The sequence below is a fragment of the Gopherus evgoodei genome, chromosome 2 (assembly GCF_007399415.2).
Source record: "Gopherus evgoodei ecotype Sinaloan lineage chromosome 2, rGopEvg1_v1.p, whole genome shotgun sequence".
Classification (NCBI taxonomy): domain Eukaryota; kingdom Metazoa; phylum Chordata; order Testudines; family Testudinidae; genus Gopherus; species Gopherus evgoodei.
This window is the reverse complement of record NC_044323.1, coordinates 205,980,202-206,004,877: the sequence shown is the minus strand read 5'-3', so window position 1 is coordinate 206,004,877 and position 24,676 is coordinate 205,980,202. Positions and strand designations below refer to the sequence as shown.

Sequence of the window (24,676 nt, the reverse complement as noted above, 5' to 3'; positions counted from 1 at the left end):
TGTATTTCCAGTGGAAGGTAATACAAACAAACTGCCACACTCTTCCATTCTACTGACAGATGCTACCACTCAATAAAAATGGTAATATGAATAAGCAGTATGCAAGAATCTCCCCAGTATGTGAGAGTTTTTTAAAAATTATCTGATACAATTGTATTAAAAAATCCTCCCTTTCTACAGCAGTTGTGGGTGATTTATTCCCAGAAGTATACTGGTTGCTATACCTTTTAATTTTACTTTTTAAATCCAAATTGAATAATCTACCCATTGTCTCTCATTTATACTTACATTGTAAGATCTGTGAGACAGGGACTGTTTCTGTTATACATTAGTACAGTGCCTACACAATCAAGTTGGATCCTAGGTGCTACCATAATACAAATGCATGACAAAGCAGCTATGAATATTAGCCACAGTGAGGCTCTCTGCTACAAGAGTTCATGAGTTCTATAGCTTAATTAAGCATTGTATAATTTATTTTTATTTCTTTTATCAGTTTTAAATGCAATGCCTTTCAGTTTATTTGGATGTCTCCTTGTTCTTATATTTATAAACGGTAAATAGGAATGCTGAAATGCTCTCCTCTGTATTGTTCATTATTTTACATAATTATCATGTCCTATTTGTCTCCTCTAAACTAAGCTGTCCTAGTATTTTCAATCTCTTCACATACTAAAATGTTTACATGTTTCTAATAATTTTTTCCATCCACCTACAGGTTCTTATTTCTGTTCTACATTTTTGAACTGAGGGTGACCAGAGCTGAACACGGTATTCCAGATGAGAGAATAACACTGATTTCTATAATGGCATACTATTATCAGTATTATTTTCCACCCCACTCTTTTAACATCCTAACATTGCTAGCTTTTCTGAGCACTGCTGTGCACTGGGGATGCTTTCCCTAAGGAAAGTCTACAGTTTTACAGTAGCAGTTCCCTTGTTGAAATGTTGGAAAGGCTCTCCCCTCACTCCCAAAAGGAAAAGAGAAAAGCACTAGTCACTTCTCCTCTCCCAGAGAGAGGAGAGATAGGATTAGCAGTGAAGGCTGTTTTTCTGGTTCCCAGCCTTTATTGCATACAGCATCAATTTTAGACTCAAACACAACACATTTGTTCGACATCACATCAGTGAATCACCAGTATGCAGGCTGAGCAATAGCCTTAATTTCCCAAAACTAGCCCATTTAGGGAAAATCAGTCAAGGAAAAGGGACTACGGAGGGTGTGGGGGGGAGAGAATGAATCCATCCATTTCTTCAACATTACAGAATAACTCTGGAAGTTATGATGTTGTCATAACTTCTAGAGCTTGCAGGTACTATCAGGGCCTCAAGGGTCAGTCCAGGCTAAGCCTTGCCACCCCTAGGGGTAAGGTTCAGGAGAGTATAATGTCAAAAGTGGCTTCTCACACTCATGCTATTTTCTTCACTTGGCTACAGCAAACTAACTCAAAAAGGAGACATGTTAAAACATTCAATAGTTATCTTTGACATTCATCATCTATTAAAAAAGACATTCTGAACTTCAATATCACCAACCTTTCTCTAAAAGGGTTTGCCTTAAAGTTTTTGCAAGTAGTACTCTAACATTTGGAACCCTATCGGATGCCAAGTGTAGTAAATGAGGCAGTAGCTGCACAGCAAATTGGTCCATTGGGAGGCAGTCATCTTCAATGACAGTCTGTCAAAGAGAACCAAGCAACTGCATTAGATTTCTCCCCATAAAGAGGGAGCTAAAAACAAATACAGATCACAATGACAGCTTATGAATCCTATTAACTTAATAATAATCAATATATAAGAATATTTAGCATTCATATAGCACTTTCCATCTATAGATCTCAAGATGCTTTACAGATACAGGGAACTGTACTTCCCAGTAGGAGGTGAGGCCTTATAAAGCAGAATACACATCTGAGAAAATTCAGGCTCAAAAAGAGAGCATTAGAAATCAGCAAGAGTTACTTTACAGTAAATTAAATAACCGTTTCATGTTTGCTTACAGTAATAGGAGCATTTTGTAATTGAAGTTAGCCTTAAATCTTACAGATAATTTAGAAATTCTTATTGATTTAGACTGCTGTAATTAGATGCAGTGATAAGAACAGTGTTATGTTATGCTGCAGTTTTAGCATTTCAAGCACCATAATCCATATTTTAAAGAGTTGTCAAAACACACAGACTTATCCAAATATGTAATCCTCACCCTACCAAACAACAAAGCACAATATTTAGTTGAGTAAAACGCAAAATAGAGAACTAAGAACCAGGTGATAGCCTTTCCAGGCAAAATTCACTGGGCAACCAGAGAGGGCCCATGAAATTCCATGAGACTTGCCTCACAGAGATCCTGACAAATTCTCTCCTCAGCTGCTGGGAGGGGAAGGACAGAGCTGTGGAAACAAGGGCATACTACCAACAGCCCTCAGATCCAAATTGCCAGAAGTTTCTTTAAATAAGATCAAACCTCAGGGAGGGGATATCCCTTCTGGGCCACACTATGGGAACCCTTTCCCACATGGCAGGGCAAGTGTCCAGATTGCTCCTTTGCCATCACTGGCTATCCCAGCTGCACCTGAGGTCTAGTCCTCCATCACAGCTCAGAGCCAGCTTGTTTTTCTTGATGGTATTTCTGCCAGCTTCTGAACAACCTATGCTAGCTGGGTGTGTGGGCAATGACACCTACTTGCCCTTGCTGCCTGAACAGATCATTCAGTAAATGGTAAGCAGCTGCCAGCACTGTATCACTCACCACTAGAGGGTGCTCACTTCATACCGGACCATGGAACAAGTGGCTGAAAGTTATTCCCAAACTCAGGTATCCTATGTGTTATTCAGACTAGTTTTTTACTGTCACTTCTGTTATTGTTTGTTTTACACTCAACACCATACTTTGATTCTCTGAACATACTGAGGAGAACACTTGAAGTTTGTATACTGAACTTCAGTGGTATGCAACATGGGAATTTAGACTGCAAGAGAGACTCTCTTGGGTAGGGAAGAAAGAGCCCCGTTTCTACAGCATCTCCTGATGTCGTCTTCTATGGAGCAGTGCTGAGCAGAGAAAGCCATGAATTGTGCCCCTCTTCCCCATCTTCTCCTGCCAGAGGAAAGATTCTCTGGCAATGATTTCTACGAACTACTCAGGAAAATACAGATGAATCCCTAAGGAGGTTAGCTGCCGACCCTCTCCCAAACCAATACATAAATAAAAGCTCTTACCTGGCAGATAAAGACAAATGTTTGCCGACCGGACCACTTCGGGCATCTACAGAATTTTTCAATGAGTTCGTTCATGAGGTCTACCACAAAAGTTGATGTTGAAGCCATATGCAGCTTCTTTATCATTTCACTAACCTATAAGAAATGTTAAGTTACCAATACATAAATACACATATAACAACTTCCAACCATGACTTAGAAGTTTGAGATATCCGATTCATTTAAATTATTTTACATTAAAATTTGTTTCTTAGCTCATACCAGCTTGTAGGAAATCCATCGAACAGAGGAAACCTTATCTGCACAGAGGCTGAGGGCAATAGGGCGCAAATAGTCATAAACATCTCTGGCACTGTATAGCTCTAGAAGCAAGATCAGCTGCCTAAAAGAAAGAATAAAGCATAACACAGCAGAACAAAATCTAAAATGAAAAAGATATCCCTAATCTTGCAAATGACAGTTTACACAACATTGCCTGTCCTTTAACTGATCAGAAACCAAACCATATTCATTAAGAAAATTTTCCATTCTTCATTCTCATTTTAATTGTTTTCTCTCATAATATTGAATAATTCCATCCCTGTAACTTGCCACTTATTCAGTAAATATGACCCTACTGCTACATGAGAGCAATAAAAGAGTGCAAAAATAATCTGGGATAAGATCAAAATTAACAGGTAAAAAAAGTTTGCACTCATTAGATCGTATAGCTAATAATAATGTTACAAGGTACATGCAAGCTACAGTGTGACCAAGCTGGCTGTACAGATAACAAAATCAACAGCTTTTCTGATTAAAATGAGTGGAGCAGATTTGATCAAAGTATAAGGCACTTCCCTTCCCTCCCCCACCCAGCATACTAAAATAGTTACTGCTTGGACAATCTGACTGGAAGTGCTCAATTTTTTCATTCTACATTAAGTGGGATTTATAAAATAGTTTATAAGGAGTAAAATTATTAGCAGATGTTACTAGTGTGTCACAGACATGAGTAGTATGTGTTGTAGAAGTTGTGAGCTCATGTAGATGAGCATATGAAGATGTGTCAAAATGCCTCTATAATATAGTTCTAGTGTATTTGACTGACCGATGTATGAATTGAAAATGTTAAAATCCACATAGCAGAAAAAATATCCAAATCCAAACCAAAACCTCATGAACATACTCTGCCAGCTCATATCGAAAACGCCAATTCCTGCTGTTATCGGTCACTAAGAATTCCTGGAGCTGATAAAGATATTCTCGTCTTTTGTCTAGATGAAGAAGCTGGAACAATAAATATAAATTTAATCAGAGCAGAGCAGATTGCAAGCACTTAATGTGAATGGATGGAATATGAACAAAATGGCTATCATAAAACAGCCACTTGGATTAAAAAAGCACCCTTTGATATATACAGTATAATGCTTGTAAAACATTTTGGGTAAAATTTTGCTGTGACTTGCAAGGAAGTCAGCAAAGTTAATGAGGTAGTCTTAACATTTTATGTTGTATGTACTTTAATAATAACGAAGAGTAAATGGTAAATAACTGCTACGTCTTCAACTGGCTCAGAAGGAAAAGTATTAGCTTCATAAAGTTTTTGCAATATCTTCTCTGGTAGCATATAGGCATTTGGCTGGACTACTATAAGGGATTAATTATACTGGTGAAATCTATGGGCACAGGTCTATGCAGGGAAAACAAGTGGACAGAAGGCATAACATATTATGGTCCAAAGTGAAATAAACATGAAATGTACCTTTAGAAAATCATGCAGATGTTTAAGGACACCTATCCTGACTTCATCTAGGTCCTTTAAAAATCCATTGAAGACTGGAACCAAGTCTCCAGCTGTGAGTTGGTCTCCCAGGATAACTGCAAGCTCATGTATAGAGAATGCTAATGTCCTTCGAACTTTCCACTGCAAGAAACCCACAAATAATTGCATTTATTAACAAATTATCCCCAAACAATAGTTTTTGTTTTAACGTTAGGATTAGTTTGCTTATATTGTCCAACATTAATATTGGAATCCTCAGTACAACCACTTAATTCACTCATTTCTTTCAATAAAACAGAACACATTTTTTTTCAAAAGTGAAAAATAAGACATGAATGGGATTGTTCAAAGGTCATTTGTTCCATCTGCATATCCAGGAACTGAACAAGCAACAAAAGTATTGTGTTCTTAATTAACAGAAACAAAACAAAAATGATGCTGGATATCAACACTTTTGCAGTTCTCTTCTTGCTTCAAATTTTTCTTACGCACATTGAATTTTATAGTTCGTGTTCCTCTCTAGCTTCTGTAATCTGTACTTTACAAAGCAGAAGAAAGAAAGAAGGTACTTTGCTATACTTCAATTGGAAACTGTAAATCCCAGAGAGTTACAAGAGACTTTCCCACTCAGGGAAGCCAATATCTGATATCCACACACACTATAAAATATTTTGTTCCAAGAAACATCTTGACAGAAGCACTGGTCCAATTAAGAGGTGTGAGATCCTTTTAGTTTCTATATGGTCTTATTTTGGGGGTGGAGGGGAGAGGGAGGGAACATGACACACTGTTCAAATGGATAATATATTTTCAATTATATAAAACGTAAGTATTGTTACATAACCTTACTTTCCTTCTCTGACCAGCACTTTCCAACTACCAAATGATCTTTGCAGACTTAATCCTATTTTAGTGATGCAGTTTTCTCCCTCATTATTCTTGTGGCAGACTCTCAAAGTAATTTTAAACACACCGCAAACTTAGTTAGCAATGTTTTTTTTTTTTTAACTCTTGTTGTTTTTTTAGTTTCTTTACTGATTACTTGTGTGCTTTTTTTTTTCACCTTATTGTAAAGCACTTTGAGAAATGTGGCTGATACTATATACAATATTCTCCAGTTTATTAAAAATCCTGTTATCAAAGCTCCGTATGATCTGAATTCCTTCCTTGTCCCCCATCATGAGATGCATGAACTATATGTCCTCTGCAGCATGTATCTCATACTGGGGACAAGGAAGGGATTCGGATGATGCGATGGTTCGGACAATGGAGTCCTCTTGATTGTCCAAACAATCAACTATCCAAATACATTCCCCTCCTCCCTGCCCTTCAGAAAATTGGGAATATATTGTATAAACAATATATGTCACTGAGTTTTCGCTCTGATACATCAGTGAATTAGTTTATCAGGGTGAAGTGGATCAAGAATGACTACTCAAAAAAGGAAGTGTGTGTCTGTGAAAAAGAAAGGAAAGAGTGGAAAATTACTACAAAATAAAATGGCCCATATACTGAAAGCTGCTTCCTTAGCAGCAACTGGAAACAGAGAAGAAAGCAACAGCCATTTCCAATATTTTAACATTTGTTTTTAACGCACCAATGATACTGCAGTACTGTTAATCCTTTATGACTAACTTTCAGGAACTGGCCAGTGCATCAAAGTGGATACCCCTATTCTCATTAAAAGTGCCACAAGAACTGTGGCAACCAGAAATGATCAGGACCTCTGGTTTCTCATCTACCCACAAGGTGACAGGCTCAGCAACATTTGTGCATCTATTCTAGGTATTTATATAGTCCCCATTACTGTAGTATCTGAACACCTCACAAACATGGTGCCCAAGCATTGTTCTGGGACACTGGTCAAACTATTACTCACAGGAAGAGCACCATCTACTAAATGACCAATACCAGTGATAGGATATGAAAAAAAAAAAAAATTCATACAATTTGTTTTCAAAGCTGCTTGAATTTAAATGCTTTAACATACCTGCATATCAGATGCTAGTGTCTCATAGGTATCTTTCAGACAGTGCCAGTTCTGTTTACCTAACGTAAGTGCCACACCTGGCAGGCTATATGCACAATGTTTAGCAATCTCAGTATCAACTGTTTGTGCACGAGAAGGATCAGTCATGGATAAATATTGATCCAACAAGGCTTGAGGTACAACATCCTAGAAAGAGAGAGAGCGCGCAAGACTTAGTTTGCCACATTTTCAAGTAATTTCCATACAACCTACTATATAAAACTAGGTTACATTTTAAGAGAGAGAATTTTTCTCACCTCATAATAATGTACAAGAATGCTTAAAGATTAAGAATGTAAATATTATAATTCATAAAAGTACCATATATAAAAATCATTTAGTTGTTTAAAATTGATATTTTAAGTAAATATTAAGGTTACTTAAGCAATATTAATACAGAAACACAATAACTGAGAAGGTATGATTAGTTCGTCTAAATACCCAGACTGAAGTAACAAGGATGAATGGGTGGAACACTTTCAGACTCCCAAAACAGAGTAAGGGGCATTGTTTGAAACTTAAGAAGAAACAATTTAACTTGGACTTCTATAGCACTGCTCAACACTCTTACAAACATTAAAGACTCAATATCCTGTGAGACTGGCAAACTTTATGCCTGTTTAACAAATACATAAAAATAAGTGAGTAGTGCTGGTCACATCATGTTTTTCCCCACCTTGCAGAAAATTTTTACCTTATGGCAAAAAATGAAAACTAAAATTTAAATGTCTCATTTTGGGTCAGTTCAATATTAAACTGTGCCTGCCTGAGCAGCTGAAGTGCCTCATAGGAATGGCATTTGGGTGCCTCATGCCCTCATTCTTCCCTATGGGCTGGACTCCTTGGCTAGAACTACTCCCATGATGCAGCACATTCTCCCCTCTTGCTGAGCTGCTGCAGTGCTTCATGGGAGAGTAGAACCCAGCCCCAGAGAAGTATGAGTGGATGAGGTTCCCATACTACAACTCCCATCAGTGGTTCAGGAAGATAGTTTAACATCAAATTAAGCCAAAATAGTTCTATTTGGTATCAAATCTAAATTTCTTTTTTTCTGCTAAAATCAAAATTTTCAGTGGACAACACACTTTTTGCGAAAAATTCTGTTTAATTAAAAAAAAAACCAATTTTTCCCAGAAAAACAATTTTAATGGAAAATTTTCAACTGGCTCTGTAAATAAGTCATTGAAGCTGCACAGCAAGTCAGTGTCAGAGGAAAAAATAAAATAAATAGCTTCAGAGTCTTGATTAATAGCTCTACTGTCAAAGCTACACTACTTCATTAAAAAAAAACTGGACTGGTCAATTACAGCAGAATAAACTGCCAATGTAACCACTGTCACTGCAGGTACTCAAGGCTGGAGTGACCTATTAATGAGGCTTTCACATCTGCTGAAAATTACTACAGCAAAGTGGGCCAATGGACTACATAACTAAAGGTGAACCTTCCATTATTATTTTCTGTCTATAAAGTTTCAATTTAATCAGAATTACAAGGGGGGGGGGGGAACTCATTTACCTGTACTTTGGACTTTCTTTCCTCTTCAGGGCTGAAACTACTATTGGTGCTCAAGTCTGAATCATTATGAATATAGCGGAGAGTGGAATCTATGTTCTGCATGTGGGGGGAAAAAGGTCACTTACAAAATGGGACATTCAAGGATTACAAGACACACACAACACAGAGCTTAAATACCATGAAAGGTTGCCTGACATTGTGGCTATTTTCTTCAAAATTCCAGAGATGTATTTTATTTTTCAGCATATCCTTGCTGTAGCCCAAATTAAAATAAAAATCTTAACGGATAACTTTTATTTATTTAGATTCAAAATAATAAAGATGCTTCACCAGGCTTGAGGTGATATAATTAAATCATATTCTACTCTATACAGATTCTTACACCATGCCCACCACTGTATTATCTGAGCGCCTTCCATTAATGCAATAAGCAATAACTCCTGTCACATGTTGTTCTCTCAAGAAAGGGGAAGGAACTCAAACCAAAATATGAAGAGAACAAGATAAAAGAATATTTACACAAGTTAGCTGTATTCAAGTAAGCAGGGCCTGATGAAATTCATCCGAGAGTACTTGAGCAGAACCATTAATAGTTATCTTTGAAAACTCATGGAGGATGGGCATAGTCCCAGAGGACTGCAGAAGGGCAAACATAGTAACTATCTTTAAAAAGGGGAACGAAGAGGACACGAGGAAGTACAGATCCGTTATCCTACCTGATACCTGGAAAGACCCTGGAAAAAAAACTATTAATTTGTAAGGACCTAGATGATAATACAGTTATAAGGAACAGCCACATGGATCTGTCAAGAACAAATCGTGCCAAACTAACCTAACTTCCTCCTTTGACAATGTTACTGACCGAGTGGTTATGACACATCTTCACTTTAGAAAGGCTTTTGACACAGTCCCACATTACATTTTCATAAGCTGGAAATGTGATTTTTGATTAAATTAGCGTAAGGTGAGTGAGACACAGCGACCCCCTGGCAACGAGTCCCTTGCTCTTTGCAAACATTGCTCACCTCAGACCTGACAAACTCACTATGTCAAATATGTCCTATTATCCATAAAGAGTAACATTTAAGGATCTATAAAAAGCTTGTAACTTGTCAAGATTCATAATCACTGATATATATATATTTATATTGAAAGTATGGTTTTTGGACTTGGAGTAGAAATTAGTCACCAGGAGATAATGTGCCTTAGTGATGGTCCATTCAGACAAGGGGTGGTGTCAACCCCAGCCTGTCTGGCTGCTGATGCAATGCAAGGCTCATTAGGGGTTAGGACAGAGGAACTCCCCTCCTGTCCTAGCTCCACCCATCACTCCCCCTGGGAAGAAGCAGGCAAGCCTTCTCAACTTGCCTACTGGCTCCTGATTGGTTAGTGCTCCCTTCTGACCTGTTTACACCGTTGGAGGATTAAGTCTTCTTGGTACATAATTCTGAGTGGGGTTTCCCTAGGCAGGGTGTATCTGGGCACCAATACCTCAGGCAAGGGGCAGAAAACGCCTGAGAGATCCCCTCTTATTTTGACAGAGGTGCCATTCTTACTTCTTACTAGGCTCTTTTCAAAACATAACTTCACTTTAAAAAGGTAAGAACGTCAATATAAGAGAGCTTGCAGGGTACATCATGGTGGTATTGCAAAGATTTTGGAACGAGTGCAATCTGCACATCTTCCATCAGACAATCCAAATTTAAAAAAAAAAAAAATCAGATTTTACACATATCCCAATGTACGTAAGGAGCTTCTTATGAACACAGTGAGCAATGCTGTCAACTGTAGCAGGTTAATGGCAGCAGAGTACAATTTGAAAACTATTTGCAGTGCCAACTGGCAAGCAACAATCTATGAGGGTTGCATCAAGATTTTATTATTCTTCTATAGCACTGGAGTTTCAAAGACCATCACACTTGTGCCTCCAAGTGGAATGGAGCAGTCACAACATTTCTGCCACAACACATAGTGAAGAACAGAACACCAGTATTAAATGCTATTGTTTGATTGGATGGGGAAAAAAATGGGAGGAAGATCCACAAGTAAAAACTCAAAATGATATTGAGTGGTAGTACCCGCCCTCATTCTCCAGAGTCCAGATATTGCCAGAGGTCCACTGAAACATGGCCTCAAGTCCTTATTGTCTCCTGGTCAGAAAAGTGTGTTGCCTGCTGCAGTAAAATGTTTCCACCATAAAGAAAATGCATCTCTCTCTCCAAACAGAAAATAAGTTAACTGTTCTTTTTTAAGAAGGGCATTGTTTTCAGTAAGACTATTTCACTGCAGCAAACTATAGTAACACAGTCTGTTGAAAGTGACCATTAGTCAAGACTGAGGTTTAACTTCAAGTCCTCAAATAATTCAGATGTACAAATAAAGAATGTTGTGAGGATAAGCTTTACTTTATGCAACCAAGGCAGAGCTGCAAAATTAGCAAACATAACTCGGCATCATTTCAGCCTGAAGTGGGAACAATTTAGCTATGATTGCTGCAAGAGTACAAAATGCAGCTCTCTCTCTCTCTGACTGTAGCCCTGTATTTCTGAATCAAAACTGTTTATATGCCAAACACAGCCACGTCTCTTACCTCAACAGCATCGCTAATTAAAGGCACAGTATCATCCTGAATTAGTTTATAATTTAGTTGGTCTTTGATGCTCAGTTCATTTTGAGAGTCCATTCCCTTGCCAACGCCTGCTGTTGTCTCTTCCAGAGGGTCCAAACTGGAGGCTCGGAGTGCAGCAGACAACACCTCCACTTGTGCTGTATGCAAGGTGAAACACATTAATGGAAGTGGAAAGAACTGTTACACAGCAACAAAATGGCTGATGGTAACTACCTTTGAAAAATAATTTTTAATTTATGGAGCAGCCAAAAGAGAGAAGCTGAAAGTTTCCTACTCAAATTATCAATGGTTAGTAAATCCTGCAATAGAGGAAACCAGTGAGGATGGGAGGTGACGTAGTCTCACATTGGCTGCCATTGCCTCAGAAGGCCAAAATAGCACTGGAGCTAAGGGAGTATCTGTCTATGAGGCAGGAAACCCAAGAGCGAGAGGCTGCTGAGGCAACAGTATCTTTAAAGTATCTTTTAAAAAAATGTGACAAACTACTTATGTTGAGGCTAGGTAAATAAACAGATGTGCACAATCTGTAACAGGCAGAACATACACAACAGCTTATTGGCAATTATAGTTAAAAGAATATAACAAGTAAAAGGTGGAAATAGGTTTGACTCTAGTTTTTAACTGTACGGACTAATTTTAAAAGTTGTATTTTTAGATTTATGAGCTCAGGGGAAGTATTTTTAGGGACTAAATGAATGAGTTGCAAAAGTACAATTAGCTGCATCCTTGTAAATCAAGTGGAGAGCAGGATTGCTAAATCTTCCAAACGAGAATATATGGGTAGGTCTGAGGCCCTGGAAAATACATATTCAGATGCTCCCACGCCGCAAATTGCTAGAAGGTTGACTGATCCCATTATGCTGAACTAATTCTGAACAAAGCAACTCTTCTGGAAATGCAGATGCAGCATAACAGAGAGTAGGTTATTCAGTGACAATTGTAAGTCTCAGTCAGGACCCAGAAATTTTTGATCAAACCCTGAAAACAGATAAAAATGAAATCTGAGATTTCACTCCACCTGGCCCTTCTTGCCACTCTTTTCCCCATCACAAATTAATTAATTCTGGCCTGCGCTCTCTCATACCTCCCGAATCTTGTTAATGAATTCCGGGTTCTCCTTCTCCTCCAAATGAAGGGAATTACAACTCCTACTCCAAAGAAACTACTGGGCCCTCTATCTCTTTGCACAGCCACTTTAGGACTGTAAGGCTCCAAGGCACACAGGAGATGCTTGGCCTCCCAGCAACTCTCCTCCGTATAATCCACTTGGCTCCTCATTCCCCTTCTCTTGAAGTGAAGCCACTTCTATCCGGTGCTTCCCTGCTTCTCTCCTTTCCTTTCTCAAAAAGCAGCAGCACCTGCCATTCTGCTCTCTGCCTACCACCTTCCCTTCCTGGAAAAGAACAAGTGGCTCAGGGATTGCTCTACTTTGTCTTCCACATCCACGTCTCCGCTCCTGTCAAAGCAGCAGTGATTGGGCTGCTCTTTTCCTCTCCTCTTTCCGCCCTTTCAGGGAAGGGGCAAGTGGCTCTCTGATCCAAATAAGCCCACTTGCTTGAGCTAAAACGCTACTCACCCTTTTTTCAAGGCCTCTCCAATATTATGTACACATTCTGAAATTAAACAACTGAATCTATTTTTAACATTCGCCTCACTCCACCTCCCATCTTGGCATTTTAATTGTCTCATTTATCCTAGCACCTAAATTTACTCACATAAGGCCATCAGAATTTATCAAAAGCCAGATTAATATGTATGGCACACTTAAAAAAAAAAAAAGTTTTTACACAATTATGACTGACTTTTACATAAAGCAGAATTACAACACAGTATTAAACACTGAACACACAGCTAGACAACTGAGACACACACAATGGTGTGGGACAGGTAAGGAACATCACATGTGAAGGCCATACATGAACTGCTGTCTTACATCTCTGGGATGGTCTCTAGATAGGGGTAAGAACAGCAGGAGCAAATGACTAAGGATTTGGTCAATATGTAGCCTGGCTGGTTCTGTAATTGACAAGCATTTAATAAAATACCTGAAAGAAAAGAGTTACAGTAGGATTGTAATAATCCATACTGACAGAGAAGCCCACTACAAATTACTAAGTAAACAAACAATGCAAAAAAACTATACCATGAAATGCATCAGGTTTATTAGAAAAGTATAAATTTAGTTTTAATTAATACCATATTTCATATAACATTATTAAGTTCTCTACACCAAAAGTTGTAAAATTAATGAGACCTTGATAATTAGAGACCTTACAGTAGTATTCGGTTGTTTCTTCTTTATTGAGAAGTGAGGGAAAGATCCCAATCTTTTTTAAATGCACAAACAATAGATACATGGATAAACAAAATGAATGAGTGAGTTTCTACTATAAATTAAAAAGTGAAAGCGATGACTAGCTCTTACCAGACTATTTAGGCATGAAATGTTATTTCAGATTTTCAGGATTCTTGTGAGGCAAAACAACTGGAGAAATAATTCAAGTGAACTTTATCCCGATGCACATTTAGAAGAACTTACTTTTTCTTTCCCCCTTCCCTTCAAACCAGAACCAATAGCAAAATATAGGCCTTTCATTTTCAGTTAAAATTAAAGATTAAGGGTCTTTTTCTAAATAGACAATATATATAGATGCACATTTCGAGAGAGAGAGAGAGAGTGTGTTTATAGAAAAATACATAAATAACTCAGGAGAAAAAAATGCTTTTACATGGCAGCACACCTTCCCCCTTTATTTTCTGCTGTTTCTCTTTTCTGCTTCCCTTGTTTTCACTCTTTTGCTGTCTGTTTCTTTCCTTAGTGTTCACTCATTATTAGCAGACAAAAAATGCTCCTCCGATTGTTTTAAGTGCTATAATGGTGCAGGTACTGTATTTAAAAATCTATCCTGAAACACTCACTAGGATTTCAAATTCCTTTGAGGCTGATCTAATGCTAAAACACAAACAAGAGGTTTTTTCCCCAATGTTAACTAACTGATATTTATTATATGTGTGTCTCTACCAGTTCCACCTACATAAGGCTGACAGATATTTTCCATTATAAACCCCTATATTCTGTTCCTTGGGGTTTTGCCAAACTATTAATTGGCGGCTGAAATTTTCCATGCCAGGTGTCTGCCTCAGACTGAAGTTTTGGGTAAATTTCAGCTAAAAGGATTCAGCCATTTTTGAGAATGAGATTATGGGAAAATGGTCTTTTGTCCATATTAAAAAAAAATTCTTACAACTATTTTGTTGAGAAAAATCTAGCTTCTCATGCTTTAGAGCAGGGACTTGTAATTTGGCAGTGTGACTGGTTTGGTGACAGGTATATGCCTTTTGCTGTCCCCATGAAAATTTTCCCAAATTTAGCCAAGTTATAAGCCTCGGAAAAACTGCAGTTTGCACATGCTCAATAGAGGCTTGTTTCGCAGCTAAGATCTCTGAAGATTCTGTTTGCACTGGGCATACTCATGGCTTCAGGAGTTGATCAGGACTTCCCTTATGATTGCTCCTTCCGGCTGCTGCAGCACCAGGCAGAATAACTGAGAGCAGGAGATTCTCTCTTCTGTACTACTGATGCTGGCACCCAAGTGTACTGAGGAGGAGGAGGAGGAATCAGTCACACTGGCATGCAAAGGGGTATGGAAGGGGTGAGGGGTGTTGTTGCAGGACCCAGAGGATGGGGCGGACCAGAAGAGGTGGGAGACAAGAGCCAATTGAGAAGGAGTTAGGAGGTACACAGATGTAGAGGGGGACAGTGACAAGCTGGAGGCACAATCTGTAACCTCTAGACAACACTCTCCTATAGAAACTGGAATTGAAATAAGGTGTCCTGCATCTCTACATTCCTCTGCTGCTAGTGAATAGCTGTGAAATCTACTGGAAAAGTGAGTTTTTCATCCCCCTCTCTTGGCTGGTCCAATAGAGGATAACAGCCTACTACTGCCAGCTACTCTGTGAGGTAGAGTGCTTGAGGTCCATACTGTAGTCCAAAGGTCTGAAGCCTGCTGATACTCAAGTTGCGCATCAATATGGTTCCATGCGTTAGAATTTCCCTGGACCCCTGGCTCATTTGTTGGAGAAGTTGGAAGCTGTTTGATATAGCAGGGGACTGCAGGTCACAATTAAAGAAACTGAATTCCACCTTGGAGTGCTGAATTCTATCCTGGTCTCTGGTACAGAGTTCCTGTGTGATGCTGGGCAAGTCACTTAAACCTCATTTTTCATAGGAGGCCACTAAAATAGCATCTTCCTAGTTTTCTAGGTGTCCAATGTGAAAAACCCTATTTGCAGATGTGCTGAGCACTCGACTGAAATTGGCTGGAGCTGTGCTCTGAACACAGAAAATGCTTTAAAATGCTAAATACTCTGGAAAATCAGGTGCTAGGTGTCTCAGATTGGGCATCTGAAATTAGTGGACACTTTTGATAATTTTGGCCTTAATCTCTCTCTGTCTCAATTTCCCAGTTATAAAATGGGGAAAGTAATATTACTCACTTTCACACGCATGTTGTGAAGATAAATTCATTTGTTTTATTTGTAAAACACTTTTTGATAGTGATAGCGACAAAAAAATTAATAATCTTGTATTCAAAATTTAGAATATTGGATTTAGATGGGGTGCATTTAATAAGCTCTAAGGCTTATTTAATGAGGGGAATAAAAAGAAATATTGAGTAATTACTTATCCCCTGAATGAGGCAGGGGACCTGTATGGAAAAAAAAAAATAGTATGCGATCACACAATTGAAGACTGTATCAGAATGCATATGAACAAGGGGGTCAAATTGTTATTGCACAGGCACCCTAGTTCAGGCATTTCCTAACTTCTGAGTATTGCACCTAACAGAACTGCACCTGTGAGCTTCTTTATATTGAAACCATCCTAAAGTGCAGCAAGACAATTGCTCTGGAATGAGACCAGCCGAAATCAAAGCACAGATTAAAAACAATCTTGTAATACAGAGCACCTCTGAGTATACAAATGTATTAGCTATGTAGATCCTCATGAAAACAGTTTAATATACATTTTGCAGCTGTGCAGAACAAGTCTCTGGAGTCAAACCTAAACAGCACTGGTTAATGTGCTTATTAAGAGATAAGTTTAAATAATGTGCTTCTCACCAGTAACTAGTACATTTTTTCTAGAACCCATCAGTCTTACAGAGCAATGGGCTAGAGTTTTCTTAAAACAGAACATTTTCATCTGCTGATTTTACGGTAAATTAAACAGGAACAGGCCAAGTCTAATTAAAGTTAGGCTATCAGTGTGTAGCCTGTATAATTAGTGATAGGAGAAACACCAACATTTCAGGAAAGCATCCAAGCATTGCTGCTTATTCTGACAGGACTTTCCCATCCCTCTTTTCTTCTCTCCTTTTTTGAGGGTGCACCCTTCTAGCCCACAGGAGTCTTGAAATCAAGAATATGCCAATCTCCAGGGCCACTTTCCTAGCCACAGTACTGGATTTGCTGCTGCCCTTTTTGAATTTGGCATGCTTTAATACTTCTCCAGTGCTGATATCTCAACACACCTGTGATGCCACATAAAGGGCAGCAGATTATTAAAAAGAAGGTAGGGGAGAGAACATTAATTACACTTCAATCTGATTTATGTGCATCTAAGAGTTGGACAGGATTTGGATCACTTCTAACCTTGTCCTGACCATAATCCTGGCGCACATCAGCAGGCAATGAAAGTTGCTACAGAAGAGCTTCTTAAAACATGGATACCCTAAAGCTATTTCCTTAAAAAATAAACTTAATGTAAGAATGTTTTCACCTTCTGAACAATCCAGGCCTTGATTTTTCAAAAGGGCTTCAATCTGGCTTCCTATTTTGCACACACAGTAACTGCATATGCAACACAGAACATAATGATTTGCAGCACTCAGGTGATTGTCTGCCTGATTATACTGACAAATCAAGTAGTTAGACACCAAAGTACTAAGAATTACAGGTGCAATTATTGTACCTGCTATTATGCACTCGCAATGACCAATGGGAGCAAAACTGCATCTGTACAATCAGAAGCTGCTTCTCAAAATAAGAACGTTTGGTTTGTCATCTTTTTTCAGAGTTAAATTAAGACAGCTAGAGCAAATTTGGTTAAACTCCAAAAGCATTAATTCTTCTGATTTTTTTTTTAAGTTTCATTCAAAAGGTTAAAAATTAAAGCCTCCACAAAACATTATTACAGAAAAACATTTCCAGACACTAAATATACACAAATATCTTCACTATACCTTTAACATCTGGATCATCAATATGAGGCTCCAGATTTTCTATCATTTCTTCCAGCTCCTTCCTTGTGGCCATAGTAACGTTTGAAGAAACTGGCACAGTCACGTCTTTCGTTCCTTCCCGAATTTCTGGGTCAGGCATTATCTGAGCAGTTTGTTGAAGCTCTAAATCAATATCTATTTCAGGAAGAGGAGTCCTCCAGAAATGGAAAGAGTTGTACAATTCCTGTTCTGAGAGGGAGGTTTCCTGGGACCTCAACCCAGATTCCTGCAGCACTGCTAGACTACAGAAGCTAGAACTTTGCTCATTCTCATCAGCTATTTCCCCACAAGATTCTGAAGATGAAGTGCAACGTAAGAATGTCTCAGTCTGGTAATCGGTTTCACTCTGAGAATTACTTGGCACAGGGTTATGGTGTTCCATGGTGTTTTCGAGTTTTACTGTAAAATCACTAAAATCAGTATCTGAAGGTGGCTTCTCTGTCCTGCTATGTACATCCTCTGTTGTGACATCTTCTGTATCCCTGATCTTTTCACTGTTGGGTGTCAAAGAAAATAGGTATGAGTTTTTTATTTAAAAAAAACAACCCATACTGGTTATACATTTAGACACTTATGCAAGTTCATAGTAGTGTTCTTATTTTAGTATTTATAGAATTAGTTTTACTTACTGGATAGCTGACCTAAGTGAAGTACCCTAAATAACTGAACAGCAACTTAGCTGACAAGGCCAATTTTTGGCAAAAGTTCTGGTGTCTTCACTATCAATGTGTGTAAACAAATTAAAAGAAAAATTCAAGTCTCCTAAGCAGCATTATCTATATGCAGAAGAAAAATAAAAACTACAAAAGCAATAAAATCCATACCCATCTTCCTCTGAAAATCTATGATCCTCTGTGTTCTTACTTTCTTCTTCTTTAAAAAAATGACCACTGCTGGATGGGTTAGCAAAAGTTGATATGAAAGGCCCCAGGGACTGAAAGGCAGCTTGGCGGACCTAGAATAATGGGTTCCAGAGAAAATAATTTAAATACAGCTGTTGTATAAATACACAACCAGCTGTCAGGAATGGGGAAGAGTTGTAAGGGCACTGGGGAAAGTGACAGGAGAGACTTGCATCTGGGAACAGTGCCAACAAGCTGGATATGGGAAAGTGCCAGGCAAAAAGCCTTGAGCAGGGAAAGATTGGGGTGAGACGTGAAATACAGCAGGCAGACAAAGTGGTCAATTCACAGATCATTGTACACATCTTCACGTTGACAGCATATTTCACCCTCCCACACTATTTCAATGTTTAAAGTGAGTAAATCTGAACGCCAATGAAGTGGAAGATCCAAGTGACTGGAAAGAAGAAATGCTGGTTTAGTGGAAACATCACATCACATTTTACATTGTCAGGAATTTACATTGATTCAATAAGAACCACAGGCTTGAATTCTATTTACTTCTGGTGAGCCTCTCTCACCTCCATTTCTATTACTTCTTTCATTGTACCTGATTATGGCTCACATGCCTTCTTAGAGCCAAAAAACTGGTGCTTTGGGGCATTATGGCTTCCTTTTGGCTCTGAGAAGGAGCCCTTGTTGACAACCCTAACACAGATTTGAAAGATGGATTTTCAAGACCGGGGAGGTGGAGTGAGGGGGGGGATGTGAAGCATGGACAAAAAAAATCTCAATAAATTCAATTTAATTACATCTGCAATTTTCTGATATTCCTGGTGATAAGCAGACTTTTGGCAACATAGAATAGCAAGGAAGCCTGCAGCTCCACATACCTTTTCTCAATGGAAGGGTCCAATACATTTTACTGGGATAATGTAGAATAGCCTTCCTCCAGTCAGCAAAACCACCATTATACACGATTACTTGACACAATCATGCACATGAATAAGCTATTTATCTCTAAAAAATTAATGTGGGGTACCAAAGAAAAAGCAAATAGAAAAATAGGTATTTGATAAATAAAACAAAACTCTTACCCATCGTGAAGGGTCACTGATCAGACTGATAAAAAGCGTTGACAGTTTTGTCCGCCGGACCTCCTGGGATGTTGCGCATGAAACTGCCATGAAGCATTCAGCACAAGCCTTCCGAACTCCCCAAACATTATCAGAACAGAGCTGGAAAAACCTTGGTAGCTATATAAAACACAGTAAATAAACTTTTATGCAAACTTTTGTAGGGGTTACTGGTTTCAATTTATGCTCCTTTACCTCACTACTTCCTTTTTTAAGACTCTTTGTCCTGCTGCTCACAACAGGATCTGTTTATACAGGTTTTGCAAAGCAAAAGGGCATGCCATTTCTACTATCCTTTTAATTAGATCCCTCAAATTACATCTGAAGGATGGACATCAAAGTGTGTGCACCTGGATGCAAAATTCGTTTTTGTCAGCAAAGTTTTTCCTTTAATTCTCTCTTACCACTGTCTCTCTCCTATATCCAAGTAACTGCCTGTCCATAAACTATAAAAAGTGTTTCAAAAGACAAACTCTTCACTATGTAATTTCCTTTTGAAAGGGGTAATATTAAAGGGACACAATCACACTTGTGTCTGACAACTTTACCTACTACTGTCAGAAAACATTTAAGATTACTATAGCCATTGGAAAGAGAAGATTCCCAGCTAACAGCAAATGATGAGCTTTTTCAGAAAATGGAGAATCTCTCCTTTCTAATGATATAAAACTCCCTTTGCTAGCTCTTACAGGTTGTGAACATCAGACTTTAAACCTGTCACTGCCTATCAACAGTACACTGCCCATCCTGGTTTTTCGGTGAAAAATTCCACATTTGGTGCAAGGAAAGGAGAGTTACTCACCTCATGCAGTAACCAAATCAATCTTTGAGATGTGTCCCCCTATGGGTGCTCCACTTCAGTGGCACATGTGCCTTTGATTAAAGATTTTCAGTAGTACTGCCCGTTTGGCCTGCAAATACACTCCAGACACCCTCATACCCTATACTAAGGATATATGGAGCCGCACGAGCAAACCACTTTCAGTTCCTTCTGTACCATAAAGTCCCGCGAGACAAAACTCTGAAGTAGAGGGGAAAGAGGGTGGGTAGTAGAGCATAGTTAGAGAGACACCTCTCAAAGAACTCTGGTTATTGCACAATGTGAGTAATGACTTCTTTTTGAGTAGTGTCCCTATCAATACTCCACTTTAGGTATCCCAGAGTATCCCTTGGAGGAGGAGCGAGCTTTGGAGCTGGATCCAACAATAAAGAAAGGACTATTGTGACAACAGCAGCTTCTGATCAGAGCCATATATTAGGATATTGTGTCTGGGAAAAAAGTGTTCACTGATACCCAGGTTGCCATTTGGAAATTTCAGCAATTGATACCTTTTTAACAGTGCTATGGAGGTAGTTTGGGATCTTGTAGAATGGGTTTTTATTCTCAAAGGTGGCTGAACATTAGCAGCCTGGTAACAAACAAGAACACAACTGGAAACCCACTTTGAAAATCTCTGGGTGGAGATTGTGGATCTTTTAGATTTGTCTGCAACTGAAAGAGTCTTGGAGACTTTCTAAATGGTCTGATCTGTCCATATAGAAGGCTAACTAACATCCAAGGTATGCAAGGCAGCTTCCTCACTAGTCTGATGTGGCTTTGGGACAAAACACAGGAAGATCAAGAACTTAGTTACTGTGGAAACTGGGGGAAATTTTAGAATGTGGGCATAATGGTACCTTACCCTTGAAGAAAACAATAGAAGTGATGGGATGGAGAGGGATCAACCATTATTGCGCCTAATTTCCTGACTCTGCAAGCAAAAGCGATGGCCACTAATATGCCATTTTCATACACAAGTTCAGCAGAGAACACAGCTAGTGGTTCAAAAGAAAGTTTCATAAGACAATTAAGCATCAAGTTCAAATCCCATACAGATACAGCCTCTCTGATTTGGGGAAAAAGCTTAAGCAATCCCCTCATGAATATTTCTGTTGTGGGATAAGCAAAGACTGAGAACCCTTGGGAACTAAAAGGCTACAAAAGCTGACAAATGAACTCCGATAGAACTCATCAGAAAGACCCAACTTCTTTAAATCCAATCAGTAATCAAGAACAGTGGAAAGAGAAGAATGAAGAGTTGCTGGATAAACCCATGGTGAGTATATCTTGAAGAGATTTTTCAGCTGTTTAATAGGACCTGTTCTACCTGTCAAACAGAAAATCTCTATCACTGAGAATCAAGCGCTGAGTCAGAGGATGCCCAGGCTGGGATGGAGAGTCCAACCAGCATTCTGAGACAGCAGATGGGAAATGGTTGGAAGTTGCAATGCTGGACTGGAGGCAAAGTAAATCAGGTAAGTGTACCAGACCTGCCTCAGCCAAGCTGGTGAAATTACAATGACTCCATTTTTTTCTTGTTTGATTTTAGTTCAACACCCTCAGAATCAACGATGTCAGAAGATATAGAGAAGACCCCTCCTGCAAGGAATGAGAAATGTGTCCCCAAGGATTGATAACCCAGTCCTCTCGAGCACAATTTTCTTGCACTTTCTGTTGGCAGGCGTCGCAAAGAGGTCCTCTTTTGGAAACCTGGAAAAAACTGTTTGAGGATTCAAGAGTCCAATTCCCACTTGTAATCGTGGAAGACATGTCTGCTCAGATTATCGGCCATGGTGTTTTGCAAAGCCTGGAAGATAAGAGGCTGAAATGAGGGTGTGACTAGCTATAAACCAGCTCCACAGCTTTTTTGCTTCAGCACAATTGTCCCTCACTGACAATTTATGTCGAATGTACAGATTACATTATCTGTCATGACTTTGATGGACTGGCCCGATTAAGGAAAGGAAGCGGATACTCGTGTTCCAGACTACTTGTAATTCTAGGAGGTTGATCTGTAGGAGACACTCTTGAGGCAACCATTTGCCTTGGACGGTGTGTCCCCCTAGGTGTTCATCCCTTCGCACAAGTGATGCATCTATAGTTATGGTGATAGTAGAAGAGGGTGGGTGAATGGAACGCCGGTACAGACTCTGGATGAGTTCTTCCACCTACTGAGCAAGTCTAGCGCCTGAAGGACAGACACCAGCTTGATTGGGATACAGACTGTTCTGAGCCACTCCTGGAAGCAATGAAGTTGTTGTGACATGTTGTGTTACGAAATTACAAGCTGCCCAGAAGTTGAAGGTATCTGTGCCAGGAAGGCCAACGACAATGCTTGCGCCCTAGTCAAGTGTGCTGTCAGGATTGCCAGTGGAGGCACTTTTGCCAGTTCATAGCATTAGCGGATGCAGGCCGTGATCCAGGACGAAATCCTTTGAGCATTCACTGGGTGACCTTTCATTCTGCCTGCCATTACAACTGCGTTGACTTGCGGCTCTTTGTGAGGAGATCCAGAACTCCTCTTCTTAGGAGCTTTACTGGTATCCTCTGTGTTCTGATCTTGCAAATATCTAGACAAGTGGGGTATGGAGATTGAAGGGGCACTGTCAGGGGTGAAAGTAAAATGGAGCTCTTTCTAGTACAGGACCGCTCCTCCCTCCCCACCCTCAGAAGATGCAGGGCCTTGGGCGGAAGGGGGTATCAGTGTCACCCCGCCAGGACATCTGAGCTCCCTGACCTGCACTGCCTGGGGCTCCAGCAGCAATTAAAGGGCCCAGGACTCCGGACGGTGCTGCTGCAGTAGCAGCAGCTGGAGCCCCGGGCCCATTTTAATCGCAGACCTGGGGCAGCTACTTCTTTTTCCCCATCACTCCCTGTGGGGGGGGGCAGGGGTAGAAGGCACAAAAGAGGCAGCGATTTTAAAGTACTTTAATGTTGCTGCCCCTCCCCCTCAACTGGTGGCCCTGCTGGTAGGGACCTGGCAGGGCTGCCAAGGGGGGTGCAAAAGGGGCAGTGATGTTAAAGCAGTGCTGCGGCAGCACTTTAAAGTCAGTGGTACGGGCTGGTACAGGCAGCTAACTTTTACCGGTACGCCATACTGGCCCGTATGCCTTACTTTTACCCCTAGGCACTGTGCTCAGTAGGAGGCTGACATACGTGGGGTATGAGAACCTGAATCCCAGGCAGGTTTTCTGGAGAGTTCTATCATGAGGAGTCAAAGTTTAATCTTGCTGTTTTTTCAAGATCTGCTTTTAAAAGCTGAGCAGATCTTGCACTTGTCCGGAAGGTATGTGTTTACACCAAGAATGTCCATTGCTGACTGGGATAGATTCCTGGCAGGCACAGAAATATTTGAATTCCGGTCTACCAGGTCAACGATGACCCCCAAGGCAAATCCCTCAGAAGGAAGAGGGAGAAAAAGGTGGTATTAAACAGAAAAAACCCAAATTAACTAAAGGCACCATTACAAAATAAATAAGAGAACTAACTAAACTAAACCTAGAACTAAGAACTCAAAGCTAAACTACAGCAAAGCTGAAACAGGCACACTAGACATTCCATATCAAGCCCTTGTGTGGTTGGGAAGGCACTGCGGGAAGTTCATCTGAACAGCTCTATATATCCTCAGTATGGGGTACGAGGTTGTTTGGAACGTATACATGGGCCAAATGGGCATTGCTACTGAAAATCTCTGATCAACCTGAAGTGGAGCACCCAGATGGACACTACTCAAAGACAAAACAGTTTTACGGAGACTGTTTTTCTAAAAAATGGTGACTGAACTTTCTTAGGTGTTCGTAATTTTTGAAGTAATCCCAGCAGAAATGGATTAGTGGGCAAGATGCAGTTGAGGCAATCACAGCATAAAATTCATCACATGATTATCACCATCTGTGGTACTGCAGCAAGACCAGCAGTGACTTCTATCAAGATAGTACTACAGTTTTCATCACAACCCTATTTTCAGTTGCTTAAGCAAACTCCTTTTGGGTTGAAATTTTCCACATTTTTTGACTAAAAAGTGTTTTTTTAAAAAAATAAAATTTCATGAGAAGTCATTCAACTGATTTTGAAGTACCAGAAGAGTGGAAAACACACACTTCTTCCATCATGAAAAGAGATTCCTGACTCCTCTTTTTTTTTTTCAATTAAAGCTCAGCAGCTGAAATAGTTGGCGACCAAAAGCTGAATTTTACCACAGAAAACATAAGCGGATAGTATAAATCACCAAGGAGCTAAGGAGAACTCCTTCACCCTTCGTAAAAGTGCTCAAGATGGAGACCCACTCTACATTCCTATCAGCCTCTTAGAGGAGACAAGGTAGCCTGATGGTATCTACCCTACTAGTTTCAGATTATGAGATGTACACATGCTATTTAAATGTGTTACGGACTGTTATAAAGAGAACGGTGATCAATTGTTCTCCATGTCTA

At 39.6% G+C, this 24,676-nt stretch overlaps 1 protein-coding gene across 6 annotated transcripts in view; it reads right to left on the bottom strand.

Moving 5' to 3' along the window:
- Positions 1 to 24,676, bottom strand: part of PPP4R1 (protein phosphatase 4 regulatory subunit 1) — an 88,954-nt gene that overhangs the window by 1,634 nt on the left and 62,644 nt on the right. For all 6 annotated transcript variants that reach the window (XM_030552753.1, XM_030552755.1, XM_030552759.1 and 3 more), the window contains 11 exons: positions 19,385 to 19,543; positions 18,270 to 18,400; positions 17,407 to 17,939; positions 11,120 to 11,295; positions 8,530 to 8,625; positions 6,975 to 7,160; positions 4,964 to 5,125; positions 4,388 to 4,488; positions 3,484 to 3,604; positions 3,223 to 3,357; positions 1,540 to 1,681 (listed from right to left, as the gene is read on the bottom strand). In XM_030552753.1, the coding sequence (XP_030408613.1) occupies positions 1,540 to 1,681; positions 3,223 to 3,357; positions 3,484 to 3,604; positions 4,388 to 4,488; positions 4,964 to 5,125; positions 6,975 to 7,160; positions 8,530 to 8,625; positions 11,120 to 11,295; positions 17,407 to 17,939; positions 18,270 to 18,400; positions 19,385 to 19,543 (1,942 nt within the window). The remainder of the gene's footprint in view (positions 1 to 1,539; positions 1,682 to 3,222; positions 3,358 to 3,483; positions 3,605 to 4,387; positions 4,489 to 4,963; positions 5,126 to 6,974; positions 7,161 to 8,529; positions 8,626 to 11,119; positions 11,296 to 17,406; positions 17,940 to 18,269; positions 18,401 to 19,384; positions 19,544 to 24,676) is intronic.